The sequence below is a fragment of the Sceloporus occidentalis genome, unplaced genomic scaffold (assembly GCF_023333645.1).
Source record: "Sceloporus occidentalis isolate IW3139 unplaced genomic scaffold, rSceOcc1.0.p SCAF_4, whole genome shotgun sequence".
Lineage (NCBI taxonomy): Eukaryota > Metazoa > Chordata > Lepidosauria > Squamata > Phrynosomatidae > Sceloporus > Sceloporus occidentalis.
Genome location: NW_028316984.1, coordinates 178,648,142 through 178,662,915, shown reverse-complemented (window position 1 = coordinate 178,662,915; position 14,774 = coordinate 178,648,142). Strand labels below are relative to the sequence as shown.

Genomic DNA, 14,774 nt, shown 5'->3' with positions numbered 1-14,774 from the left:
CCAATGCACCTGAATTACTTGATTCTAAAGTCCTAGTGGAGATGCAACTTGTCCAGTCTATTAGGAAAGATGCACTGGGGGGGATACAAATTTTGTCAACTTTTCCCTAAGTAGCCCTAATATATATATCTGGCTAGCTATTGTGGGACAAGAATTATGGATTTGATAGGTCTTTGTTCTGATCCAGTATGGATCTTCTTCTTTATGATTAAAAGTGGGGTGAGTTATGAAAAATGGCTTCTGTGGCCATTTGGGAAATGGGAAACAAAGAGACATAAAATCCAAGGAATAAAATGTCAATGTCATTAAAGCTTAATATTTCATCTCAGCTCTACAACTTCTTTCACTCCTGTGTCCAAAGTTGGATTGCATGCCTACGGAATCTGTTTTCTTAGGTCCAGAGTGATGGCTGCTGTATGTTGAAGTAAATTTTCTTCACACCACAGCAGATCTTTCCTTTTGGATGTCTGCCCTGCCTAAAGTGAGCCATCGCTTCACATCAATATCATGTTATAAAACAGCACAGCAGATTCAGAAATGTGGATAGGCAAAGAAAATGAATGACTAGTTCACCATACTCTATGCAAGTCAAAACCTTGCCTAGTGTAACTGCAAACTCAGGCATTGTCTATACCAGCCTTCTGTAATTCAGCACACTCTAAAGTGTTGAACTGCAGCTCCTGTAATCCCCAATCACCATGGTCATGTAACTTGGGTGTAATGAGAATTGCAGTGCAACATATTTGGAGGGTGACAGGTTAAAGAAGGCAGCCCTATACTTCCTCTACTGTTTAGGTATCACAAGTGTATATTGTGTAATTAAAATTCCATTCCTGTGAATGTCTTTCTTGTATAGCATATTTTAAAATCCTTCAACCTGTTTTTCTGTAGGTAAAGCTGGTTAGTATTGATGCAGCTGAAATAGCAGATGGAAACTCTTCAATGGTATTGGGCCTGATATGGAACATAATCTTGTTTTTTCAGGTAAAAATAAAAGTGGTGCTTTAATTGCTTGTTAGCTATTCCTGTGACATTTTTCAGCTTCAGTAGAATGAACAGAACAGAGATTTATGTAAAGGTCAGAGAGTGAAATAAGGTTCATGCTTTCCTTTGTATCTCTTTTCTCTCTAGCTCTTTATTTTGCTGGAATTAACAATACTGTAAAATCTGCAACAATAACACCTGAGCCTCATTATACCTTTCTTTACTTTCCTACTTCTCATTCCTGTTCTCCCAATTGCTCTCATAAAGAGATTTCTGAATCAGATTACACGAACCCAGCTTGACACGTGGACATTTGGCTCCTGTTGAAATCCACAATCAGATGAAACTGTATGTGTTTGTGTGTGCACACCAAAAATGTCTAAATGCTGCTTTGTAGATGTTTAAATGCTGGTTTGTAGATGTCTAAATGCTGCTTTGTAGATTTTGATATCTGTGCTCCCGAGACAGCATGAGAGTAATGCTAAAAAAAGCCCTTCAGTATGTGTTGCTGGCTTAAACTGAGATTGAAACTGAAATGCCCTAAAATGAATAAAACCAACAAACCTTTTAGACATGTCTGTCTCCAACCTTTCTAAAATTCTAGTACAGTTGTAATTCTTCCAGTCTCTTAACTCTGGATAAGAGTTTGGGGGGCAAGTCCTGGCCTAGGTACCTCCTTCTGTTCACCCACTGCCCTGGGCACGTTTTGTCAGCTCCTTCCTGGGTGGCTTTAAACCTATTGCAGTTCCATCTCAAAACATGGACAGTCCTGCCTAGGTTCCACATCATAGTCTGAAAATGGAGTGTGAAAACTGTGGCTAAAGGACAGCTTGTGAGCTCTTCAGATATTACATGTATTGTGTGGTATTCTGATGAGTAATTGACATGGGACTTCCAGGAGGAGAGGCATCTCAGTTCTGAAGAAAAGATCTTAGCAGCTGAATCTTTAAAATTGTTACCCAAGCCACTGCTGGAAAAGAGGCTCCTACACAAAATAGTGGAACAGAAGTATGATGACCTAGAGATCCCACACTCTTTCTTCCCCTCACATAGTCCATCCATCCATCCATCCATCCATCCATCCATCCATCCATCCATCCATCCAACACTTTGTTAATCCATTCCCCCTCATTTTTTTTCTTTCTTACACATCCTGTCCCCATTTCTCTATTTCTGCTTGTTCTCCTTATACCCACTCATTTTTCATCTATTCACTCAACACACTTTCTCACACACAGATAAGCAAACTTCTCAACCCATATCCGCTATCCCCATACGTATTCTCTGGCCTTCTCACTCTTCCTTCCTGGGGGCAGTAATATTACCATCCTTAATAGATTAAAAATAATTTTATTATTTTGGAAACAAAAATGTTTTATACAGTTTTGTTTGGTTGTAGAATTATGATGATTGGTATATGAAAAATACAGTCCAGTCAGATAGTAGTTACAAAGTTAATTGCTCTTTCAATTTTTTTCTCTCTCTCTCTCTCTTTTTTTTTTTTTTTACAAATGAAGCTACAAGGTCTGAAACTGTAAGGAAACTGTTGTTTTGCCACTTTGTTAGGAACAGGTAAAATTTTAAAACGGAAAAAATAATCAACATTAGTAAGCATTAGTAAAACATATAAAGTTTATTTTGTTTCTTCTAGTCATCAAAAGTGCCATGCAGGCATAAATACCCATTTTCTTAAAAAGAATGAGAAAAGGAGATCGGAAATTGCAATGATCAGATAACTCTCACCGCCCTCAGTTACACTGCAGAAATAGTACAGTTTGACATTGCTTTACCCGCCATAAATGATCCTGAGATTTGTAGTTTTGTCAGATATTTAACCTTCTCTGCCAGAGAGCTCTAGTGCAACAACAAACTATTTTCTGGCGTATAAGGCGACGGGGGGTATAAGGCGACCCCCAAGTTGCCCGCCGGCAGCATCCCTGGCCTCCTATACGGGGCTCTCACGGTTCCTTACTCCTCGGCGCTGCCACCACTGCCGCAGCCACCGCTGGGGATCCTCCAATCCTCCAGCGGCTTCAGAAGTCCTCCGCTGAAGCCGCCGCCGCCACCCGGGATCCTCCACTCCTCCAGTGGCTTCAGCGGAGGACTTCTGAAGCCGCTGGAGGATCGGAGGATCCCCAGCGGTGGCGGCGGCAGTGCCGAGGAGTAAGGGGCCAACTCTGGAGCCGCTTCCCCGCCGCTGCCTTTTGAAAAAAAAATGGCGGCGAGCAGTCGGGATAATGGGATAGGTCGCAGGGGGTCACTGGGGCCAGGGTTCGGATGCAGTAGAAAGCAAGGGATGATGGGATAAGTCACAGGGGGTCACTGGGGCCAGGATTTGGATGCAGGAGAAGGCAGAGGATGATGGGATAGGTCGCAAGGGGTCACTGGAGCCAGGATTTGAATGCAGGAGAAGGCAGGGGATGATGGGATAAGTCACAAGGGGTCACTGAGGCCAGGGTTCGGATGCAAGAGAAGGCAGGAGATGATGGGATGGGTGGCAGTGTGGCAGAGAGGACGAGATGGCATGAAGGAGGAGGGGGGGATGAAGGAACAGGACGCAGGGGGCCAAGGGGGTGACATCGGAGGGATCTTCCACACCAGACCAATTCGAAGTGAAATCGAAGTGAGCTTGAAAGTGAATTCTGTGAATTCATTTTTTCCCAATTTTACCAAAATGAGGGCTCACTTTGGAATCACTGTGGAAGTGCCACGGAAGGAGTGCCCATAGAAAGGAATCTCATCTGATAACACATTCATGTTATGATGTGAATTCTCATTGTGGACCCACAGTCACCCCAGATCTGAGCTCCAAAAATCCCCCCAAAGCCCCGTGTGATATACTCCATTGTATTCATCATTCTTAAAAATATATTCCAAATCCATTTTTTACCATTTTTTAAATCTAATTTTTTTTTTTGGGGGGGGGGTTCCTTCCAGAACAAAGGCAAATGAGTTTTTCTGATTTTTTTCTGTCTTCCCAGTTTTTTCCAAGACTGCACCTCTCTAGAAGCTATCAAATATTGCAACATAAAATTTCACCCAAGAACTTTCCAAGTTTATGCTATTAACATAAAAGTAGCTCAGATAGGATGACAATCCATAACCATTGGGGATGGTGCTATTGTTTTTGCTGTTGTCTAGTAAATGAGAGCACGAAGAAATTTCAGGTTGAAATGCCAGTTCCTTACCAAGAGAAATTTACTGTTTGTCTCCATCATTGTGCCAGCCTGCACCTGCTTTGTTGCTATTTAGCAAGCAAAACACAGTTAGGCAAGTATGAGCTGTGTGAATATCAACACATCTAGATTGCCCCAAAGATGAATCAAGTTTTCAGTGGGTAAAACAGGACAGAAAACACAGCAGGACAACTGTCCTTCACTCACCCTTTATCTACAAACACACACTATTCAAGCAGAGAGAAACCAAAGGGAGGAGAGGAGAGGCAATCTGGACTGGGTACAATGATAGTCTGTTGCCGATCTCTTAATCACAAATAACAGATAGGGATGTTTTGCTTGCACCAGAGTTACTTTTTTTGGACTATTACTCTCAGAATTTCTCATGGGATTGTAGTCCCAAAAACAGCTTTTCTATGTTCTAGTTCATACTGGCTTATGGTCATATTAACAGGACCTTCTGCCCTCTTACCTTGGAAATAAATTCCCATCATAAGCTTAACTTTTGCTGGGCCTCAAAGTGTGCCTGCTTTCAACCATCTGTATATCTTCCAAACCCTGTTATAGTTTTCCTCTGGCCATTTGATACCTTCTCTGAGATTGCTGCTTGCTATTTTCCAGATGACTATATTTGCCGTAGTTTATGATGAAATTTGTGTTGTACAAGAACACTAACCTGAATCCTTGGGCTTATCCTTTTAATTAATTTCCAAAGGGAGTTAGTTTCTTTGTTTACATTTGTTTATTCTAGTAAAAATAGTAAAAACTTGGATCTGGAGCAGACCTTGAAACATTAGGATTGAAAATCAATGTAATTAATCCTGCATATTATAAATTTGGAGCTTAATTCATTGTCGCTAACATCAAAAACTTGGAGTAGTTTGATTTGTTGGATTGCACTAGTTAATTTTTCACTTAATTCATTCATGTTCCAAGCAAACCATGGGATTTATAGAGAATGATGTTTTGATTTTTACAGTCACCCCCTACAGGCTCATTTTGCTACTAGATTTTAAAAAGTGCTCCTTTTCTTATTGCCATCTCCAGTTTAACACTTTCAGGTGTATAGGACTACAAATAGTGGAGGATGTTGAAACCTGTAGTGTAATGCATCTGGAAATTACCAGGTTGAGGAAGGCTTTCTAACAACCTGTTATATTAAATTGCATTATTTATCTACCTCTCTTTCTGTCACCAACAAACTGCATGCTGTTCACTCACATTCCTAATTTTATGGATTGTTTGTCTGGATTGGAAGAGACAAATAAGGAAATATATGTCCAATTTAGTTACAGAGTGCTGCTGTACTGAAGCACATGGATACAAAAATCATTTGAAGAGTAAAGGGTGGAAAGTTCTTAGGAATATTTGTTAGTGTGTCTTAGCATATTCTGTATTATGAAATAACTTCATCCTCTACTTTCACATTCAGAATCAGCAAGCTTAGTAAGCAGAAATCAGTGCTAACAGCATACGTTTTTCATACAAGGGCCAGGCCCCAAATTCTATGTCTACTCTATCCACCTTTTAATAATCGCAACTTTTTACAGTCCAACTGAACCATTGATAATCTGGTTCTGCCATGCACCATGTAGATGTGGTTCCAAAGGGAGCTTCAGGACCAAAGGGAAATGGTCTAAAGTTATTTCCTTTTCATTCTCCATTGGTAGCCTCACTTGCAGGGAGAGGAGACTTTTTCATCTGAAGGGTCACATTTCCTTGCTGTAATCTTTCAGGGGCAGCATGTCAATGGAGGATGGAACTAGACCCCTTAGCAAGTAATTCCCCTTCCTGTCTCACTTCCCGTTGCTCTTTTTCCTCCATAATTTAGCAGGCTACTGAGAAAGGGATACACCACTCATGCAGAGATATACACTGATAATTTATGAAGGGCTTCTGATATTAAGCTGAAAGCCAGTCCCTTCCATGTCTGTGTTTCTATGCAATCATGCTGTGATCTAATGTGCTCCTAGGATTACAGATTGTCTATCCTTGCTCTATGAACTATATTCCCTTTTGTGAACAGAAGGATCTCTTCAATTTATGGAAAGGTCATCCTGGTTCTAGTGATTATGCCATTCTGATGATGGCAACCCTGGAAAGTGTTGTAAGAGTCGTTCTTGCCCCCCCCCCCCTTCCCAAGATGGTACAGAGGTTGATCTGAAGATAGTTTGGCCAGAATCAAATATTGGAACAATTTTGAACTGAAAATCCCAGAACCCACCAAACCCCTCCAGCTTGGTCACATGGTACCTTGGGTTTCTGAAAGCTGTAATAAAATAAAAATGTTACTCTTTCAAGCTCTGGCCTGATTCACACCATCAAAGCATGGTGTAGTGGTTTCAGCATTGGACTATGACTCTGGAGACCAGGGTTCAAATCCTGGCTCAGCCATGAAACCCACTGAGGGGAAGTCACAGTCTCTCAGCCTCAGAAGAACTTCTCTAAATTACTGAAGAATCTTGTGAAAAAAACACCCTTGATAGGGTCACATTAGGGTCTCCATAAGTCAAAAATAAGTCATCAACTCTTCAATGCTCTAGCCTGATTCATGCCATCAAGGAATTCTTGTATAAGAGCAGCTACTTGATTATGACATTTGATTATGACACATGAGGATTATATAATTCAGCTGCCCAGCCTGATTTGAGTCCTTTTTTGTATTTTACCAAGGGACACATACTTTCAGATGGCATGAAATTGACCCCAGATGCACTCTTGTGCTTAGTGCAGGGTTACTTGGCACAAACTGACTTTTTGTGATATCTGCAAGCAGCCACTTGCCTGAAGAAATGAATAGTGTGCTTCTTGTCCTGAAGGCAGCATGGCGGAATGATTGGTTCTTTGTTTCTGACCCTGACTGTCCTCTTTTCCCTTACAGATTAAGGAACTTACTGGCAACCTCAATAGGAACTCCTCCTCTTCCAGCCTGTCATCAGGGCCCAGCGGCCCTGATTCAGACACTTCTCATCCCAGCACGCCTAATGTGGAGAGAAGCATGTCTATTTCAGTGAAGGATCAGCGAAAAGCAATCAAGGCTCTTTTAACCTGGGTTCAAAGAAAAACAAGAAAGTAAGTCTGCTCCCTGCTCCTTAAAAAAAAGACATCTTGATCATCACAATTGTAAACAACACTGTTGCTCAGATGCAAGGAGGAAAGGCCCTTGTTTTAAATGTGGAAAAATGCAAATGATAATTTAATGCCACCAATAAATAGAATAAACTGTAGTTTTGCCTATTGACAGCCAGGTTGAGGTCTGCATCTGGATATTCTGACCTGTTCTGTTCCACAATGTTGTGTGTTGATAACAAGAACCTGTTGGGCTGGGGAAGCATTTATTTCTGTGCACAAATCCATAGTGTGTATTTAATAACATTAGAATAGGTGTGCATGTTCATTGTTATTTCTGTTCATGGTGGGGCTTAGGATCCATGATCCTGCCTATCAGGAACTGAACCAAAGTTCACCCTATCAATGCCTTCCCCTTGTATGCCCTTTATCTAGAAAGCACAAAGGCCAAGCTACACTCCAGAGGTTGACAACTTCTATGGGTGAGAGGGGCTGTATTAACCTTTGTGGACCACATTCTCTTCTGTTTTTTAAAAAAAAAATTTTTTTTTTACTATTTTCTAACTAAAAATAAGTTGTTGTTTTTTTAAAAAAAGTTGATTTCCAGTTTACTTCCCAGCTGAAACAAAAAAAAAAAGGGGGGGGGGTCCTGAGCATAAAAGAGCTTAGGGGTGCAATAACTGGGTGAAACTGCTTCCCCTCCTGAGGCATTTTTTGTCATAAACTGTATTTTGAATATTGGGGTGGCAGCTCGGGCTCCTCAGAAAGGACCTTGGAGGCCACACTTTTCCTGTCCCTGGTATGATTGAATTGTCTCTGGAAGCATGATTCTTGGAAGATTTCTTTTAAATATCCACACAACACAGAAGTCACATGTCTGAATGGAAAGAGAAGATTTCGTCTCCTTACCTCACTCCATGTCAACTGGACTAATTGAATCTGTGTTCAGCAGAGTGGCCATAAGACAGCATTTTCCACTCCACCTCAAGGAAGGAAGCTGACTTAGGGGGTACGAGACAGGCTATGTTCATCACATGGCTTTGTCCTCTAATACCTTACTGCCTGTCCCTGCCCCTCTCTCACACACACATACTGAGACAGTTGCTGCATTCTGCCTTGTGGCAGAGCTAAGTGATTTTTAAATGGGGAAGCAAGCTGAATAAATTATTGCTGTCTTGTCATATAATCTGCCCTATGTTTGGCATTGGTAATGGGTTAATATATCATTGGGTTGAATCCAGATGTAATGGTGTACAACTAGGCTAAGGAAAGCAGAATTCACCATTACCGTTTGTTCTCTACAGCATCCATTTCCAGTTCCCTGAAAATTATTCACATCAGGTCAAGGGACTCTGCTGGATAGGGTGATCTGTGACAAAGTGGTATCTCCTAAAATTAATATGTGGTACCCATGGCAGAATGCACTCAGCCAAGACTAGGCAAGGGAGGGCTAAGCCTTCCCACAAATGATCTGGCAAAATTGGACTACCAAGACTCCTATGAAGGTGAGCCTCCCCAGGCGTTAGCAATCAAGTGTACTACATGATCAAGCACTAAGAAATATTAAAACAGCAATCATTGTTGAGCCTTCCTAGAAATAATATGGCTTCCTACAATTTGTGCTATACAAACCTATTTCAAAATAAGCTCCACTGAACACATAGAGGCCACTATGTACCCACTGCAGTTTTAAAATACTTCACATTGTTAATGGATGCTAATGGATAAAATCACCCATTACTTGAAAAATATATAATCAGAAAGTTGGAGAAAGAATGGATTCCAGCCAATGGTATTGGTAAACTGTATGGCTGGACACACAAACAATCAATAGGATAAGTTTCAGTTATCATGGAAGACAAAATAGAGGAAGAAATGTCAGATAAAAATAAATAAAGGGTAGATAATAACAACAAAATGTTATAATTTATGTTATGGAATTCATTTAAACTAAAAGCAAATTCAACAAGGTTGGATGAGAAGTCAGTAATGTGTCTTAGAAAGTATGGTATGTTTTATGTATTATTTATGTCATGTATGTAGATAAGCGTTGTTTATGATTTGTATAGTATGATATAGTAATGAATAGAGATGTTATTTTAAGTAAAAAAATTTAAAAGGTGGGGAGGGGATTGGTGGTCCCTGGGGGTACTTTCTTGTGAACAGAGTCCATCTCCCCCACACAGAAGGCAAACTGTGGAGTCAATCCTAAGTAGTTTCTGATTCTATAATGGTATTTCATTGTAATCATTTCCCATGTCACAGGAGTTTTGAAGGGGGCTCTTTGTCACTCTTTTTGCTCCTTCTGTCTTTAGGTATGGCATTGCAGTTCAGGACTTTGCCAGCAGTTGGCGAAGTGGGATTGCATTTTTGGCTGTTGTCAAAGCAATAGATTCTAGCCTAGTAGACATGAAGCAAGCTTTGGAGAAATCACCCAAGGAAAATTTAGAGGATGCCTTCAACATAGCACAAGACCAGCTGGGTATTCCTAGATTGCTGGAGCCAGAAGGTAACGTGTTCATGTTAGATGTCTTCTATGTGTGCTTTGAATTTACAAGCTTCAAAGGCAACAATGCAAACAGATCAAGCACTGACCCTTTTGTTCACCCTTATCACTACCCATAAGAGGAGCTGTACTTATTTTCCTTATTCTTACAATGACATGGTACTGAGTCATTTGACACATTACAAGGATGTATCCAGCAATTCAGTTTAGGAACTTACTGTTGTGGTGCTCACAGTGATAAATAATTATTTTAAAGCTGGGGTGGTCAGTGTGTGGCCCTCTGGCCACATGTGGCCTCCAACTCATTTGCATGGCCACAAATCCTGCTCTGCAGATTCCCCTGGACCACCACTTTTCTAGCAAAAAAAGTTAATTTTCTTCTCCTAGACATATCCAGAAAAAGTGGCTCACATTTCAGCTAGGTCATTGGGGACCCTCTGCACTGTTTTAACATTAAAAATAAAAAGTTGGTCAAAACTAGAAAGTGGAGTTCTCACCACCTCCAATTTATTCCATGTGGGGAGCACCTCTGGTGGTGTGTAGAGCCCATGGAATGTCTGAAGGCAGAAAATTGTTCCCGAAATTGCTGGAATACGAGCTTTGTTTTAAATAAGCAGACAAATTGTTATGGAACTGAAGAACAAATCTCATCCATCAACAGGTGCCTTTAAAATGTGCCCATCTGACAGATTTCTCCCAAATGCTTTGGGAAGTCAACATTCTAGAAACCGCTTGTTAAAATATATTCCAAAGGGTCATTTTATGCAGAAATGTATGTGTTTATATGTGTGTTCACACACATGAATTAGTGTGTGTGTGTGTGTGTGTGTGTGTATTCTGTGATGCAAGGAAAAATGGTGGAAAGGAGAGATCTCTGATGAAGTGAACTGAAATCCAGGAAGGCTTATGTTGAAGTAGTGCTACTCCTTTATTGTTGTTGCAAATGGTTGTCAAATTGGCTAATGACAGTGCTATGAATGAGAAGACATCGAAGGCATTCTGTTATTAACAGTCCTGCTCAGGTCCTGGAAACTCAGGGCCGTGGCTTCCTTGATTGAATCAATCCACTTCTCTTGTGCTTTCTTCTTTCTCTATTGTCTTCCATTTTACAAAGCTTGAGGTAAAGATCCTCTTCTCCCATTTTTTTCACCACCTTATGCTGAATCAGACTGACATGGCTATCTCCTGGAAAAATTCACTGTTTTTTATTTATTATTTTATTATTTTATTTAATTCATTTATATCCCACCATTCTCCCCAGAGGGACCCAAGGCGGCTCACAAATAAAGTCTTTAAAATTGTTATAAAATTCAAACAATTAAAACATCTATATAAAATCACATAAAATATACACAAATTAAAAACAGGCTAAAAACCCACCTGCTCCATAAAAACCACCTGCTATGTATTATGTACAGAAAGCCTGCCAGCATAAAAAAGGGTGGTCTTTTTTAGTAATGGCCTCACCATAACCTCCTTTAGACAAGATGGAAATCTGCCTTGCTGCAGTGAGACATTTGTCACCCCCCCTTACCCACTCGGCCAGTCTCTATCTGACTGCTTTCAGAAGCCAGGAAATGCAAGGATCCAGCATGCAAGTGATGGCCCTCAGTTCACCAAGGATCCTGTCCACATCCTCAGGTTGCACAAACTGAAACTTATCCAACAATGCAGAACAAGCAGGTGTCAAGACTACATCCACTGGACCTGAGTCAACTACAGCATCCAAGTCAGATTGAATTTGAGTGATTTTGTCTGCAAAATGTCTTGCAAATTCTTCACAGTGAGCTGCTTAATAGTCTTTGTTTTGTTCTTGGGGGCTAGAATGTAGAAGACCCCTGACCACTCAGAACAGCTTTGCTGGATGACACCATATAAACTCAGTGTTGGCAGAGAAGTATAATTTCTTCACTGCCTCCATTGCCTTGGCATAGGCCTTTCAATGGGCCCTAGCCCATTTTCAGTCAGATTCATTCCAAGTCTTCTGCCACCATTGCTCTAGTCTCCATCCCACTCGTTTTGTCACTACCAGGGAGGGGACACTTAGAAGTAATCATGTCCACTGCCCTAGCCATTTCCCTATTCCAGAGATCTGCCAGGGTTTTGACAGCATCACCTGCCAAGGCAACAGGAAACTCCCCAAGAGCCATCAGGAATCTGTCTTAATCCATAAGCCTCTTGGGGCAGACCATCTTAATTGGCCCTCCATCCCTGCAGAGGCTCTGAGTCCCAGTGAGTCTAAACCCTACCAGGTAGTGAACAGTCCATGACAATGGAACTACAGACAGTTCCTCCACTCGCAGATCACTGATATCCTGCCCAGAACAGAAGACTAGGTCCAGAGCATGTCCTGCAACATGGGTGACCCCCAGTATTACTTGGAACAGCCCTATGATTGTCATGGTGGACATGAAGTCCTGAGCTGTTCCTGATAGAGCAGTCTTGCATGGATGTTGAAGTCCCCCAGGACAGCAGGCTGATGAAGACCTCCAAGTCTCATGCACCTGTAGGCTGCTTCCACATCCCTCCTGGGGGTCCCACTCCACAGTTTGATAACTACTACACTACCCTACGCCAATCATGCTTGCACACAAATAGAAGTTCTTCCATTCACAAAAGGATGCCACTGATTGCTACAAGACTTCTTATTCTTCACTGTCCTGGAGAGCCACACAAGTTTTTATCAGATTTTCACAGGGCACTTCAGGGAAGGGGAAGGGGAAGGGGTAAAAATGACTGCCTCCAACCCACTTCTCTTCACAGAGGCTTCAGTTAGATTCAAGGCCCTCTGTGAATAATAGGTTTCCACTGATTTCATTGAGCAACAGATCTCATTTGATTAATTTAGATTTCGAATTGTGTGAACAGGCCTTTACTATAGTGCTTTTGTACCTTAAACTACATTGCCCAACTTCTTGCTACACCACCCTTCCCCAGCTTGGTGCATCTCAGATGTGCATCCCATTCGCCATGCTAGTGCAAACAGGTGGAAACTGTAGACCAAAACACCTGGAGAGCACAACGTTGGGAGAGAACATGCTGGACTAAGGCACCCATATTAGAAAGCCATCAATGTTCATCACATAGAAAATGAAGGAAAGCATCAGAGCAGCATTGGTGTATAGTGATATCTTCCAGGATAGTAAAAAGTATCTTAAGTTTGTTTGAGCCTGGAGGGGAAAATAAAGCATCACTATGAATCTAAGAATAAGATAAAGACAAAGACATGAACATTAGGAAGAATGTAAGAGCTGGTGAGGGCTTTTCAACAGTGGAATAGACTACTTTGGAAAGTGACTTCTTTGTTGGAAGCTTTTAAATAGGGGTTAAATGATAACTTCTTAGGGGTGCTTTAGTAGTGGATTCCTGCACTAGAAGGGGAGGCATTAAATAGCCCTTGGGATCTCTCCAACTTTTATGATTCTATGATTCTTTGACATCTAAATTCTGTATACTATCTGCAACACCTTTTTGCAACTAGACTTTGATTCATAGCTGTTTTTATAAACTTTAGTCAATGAGACAACCCTTGTTATGATTTCTCCCCAGACATCATGGTTGAGTCACCCGATGAACAGTCAATTGTGACCTACGTGGCACAGTTTTTGGAGCATTTTCCAGAACTGGAAGGGGTATGTGTTTTCCTTCCCCTCACTCCTAAACTCCCCCTGACAAGGATAATAATATCAATAACACTTTTAGTGATGTTTGTAATTCCTTCATTTTGAATGGCTTTAAAAGCCAAGATATTCTGATTGCCAGCAGTTCTCACATTATTATTATTATTATTATTATTATTAACCTTTATTTATGAAGCGCTGTAAATTTACACAGTGCTGTACATGCAATCTTTTTAGTTAGACGATTCCCTGCCCTCGGGCTTACAATCTAAAAAGACATGACACAGAAGGAGAAGGGAGTGGTGGAGGGAGAGGGTAAGAGGTCCAGCAGTTCCTCTCTGCCTCTGAGGCCTGGACCAAGGCAGATGGACTGGAGGGAGGGCTTGGCTTCAAAATGGAAGGTTAATCTTCATCCAGGGAAAATATATACTCTCAAGTAGGATAATACAAATACAATACATAGCAATACAGGAAATGGTTTAATAAACAGGCACTAAAAGAACATCAGATGGTAAGCGACAATTATGCAATGCCTGGGAAGGCTTCTCTGAACAGGATGGTTTTCAACTCCGTTTTGAAGCTAGTTAAAGAAGTGATGGCTCTTGCTTGTGGGGGAAGAAGGTTCCAGGAGTGAGGGGCAGCAAGTGAAAAGGGGCGAATCTGGGATGGGGCAGAGGAAATCCTGGGCTGGGACAGCAGACCTTGACTACCAGAACGGAGGGCCCTGGTGGGAAGGTGAGGAGAAAGAAGGTCTGATAAGTAAAGAGGGGCCAGTCCATGGAGGGCTTTAAATGTCGACAGCAGGAGCTTATACTGAATGCGGAAAGGGAGGGGGAGCCAGTGAAGGGATGCCAACACAGGAGAGATGTGGTCAGAGCGGTGGGTGGAAGTGATAATGCGTGCAGCTGAATGCTGGACAGAGATTAAAGGACGGAGGTGAGAAAGAGGAAGCCCAGCCAGGAGGACGTTACAGTAATCAAGTCGGGAGATCACTAGGGCATGGACCAGGATCTTGGCAGTAGAGGCGGAGAGATAAGGTCGGATTTTGGCAATATTGTACAGAAAGAATCTACAAGCCTTGGCTGTGGTCTGGATCTGAGGGATACACGACAGAGAAGAGTGAAAGATAAAACCAAGATTGCGGGCTTGCTGGACTGGTTGAATAGAAATGTTGTCCACAGAGACAGAAAAAGAGTGTTGAAGGGTGGGCTTAGGGGGAAAGACAAAAAGCTCCGTCTTGGACATGTTGAGCTTCAAACGCCGATGGCGCATCCACTGCGAGACAGCTGTGAGGCAGGACGAGACTTGCTGTTGAAGCATTGGAGAAAGGTCAGGGGCGGAAAGATACAGCTGGGTGTCATCGGCATAGAGATGGTAGGAAAAACCAAAAGAGCTAATGAGTTTACCTAAGGACAGTGT

The 14,774-nt window shown here is 41.7% G+C and overlaps 1 protein-coding gene across 2 annotated transcripts in view; it reads left to right on the top strand.

Moving 5' to 3' along the window:
- Positions 1 to 14,774, top strand: part of CLMN (calmin) — a 115,306-nt gene that overhangs the window by 82,257 nt on the left and 18,275 nt on the right. For both annotated transcript variants that reach the window (XM_089522473.1, XM_089522472.1), the window contains exons 5-8: positions 892 to 984; positions 7,042 to 7,232; positions 9,545 to 9,738; positions 13,285 to 13,367. In XM_089522473.1, the coding sequence (XP_089378599.1) occupies positions 892 to 984; positions 7,042 to 7,232; positions 9,545 to 9,738; positions 13,285 to 13,367 (561 nt within the window). The remainder of the gene's footprint in view (positions 1 to 891; positions 985 to 7,041; positions 7,233 to 9,544; positions 9,739 to 13,284; positions 13,368 to 14,774) is intronic.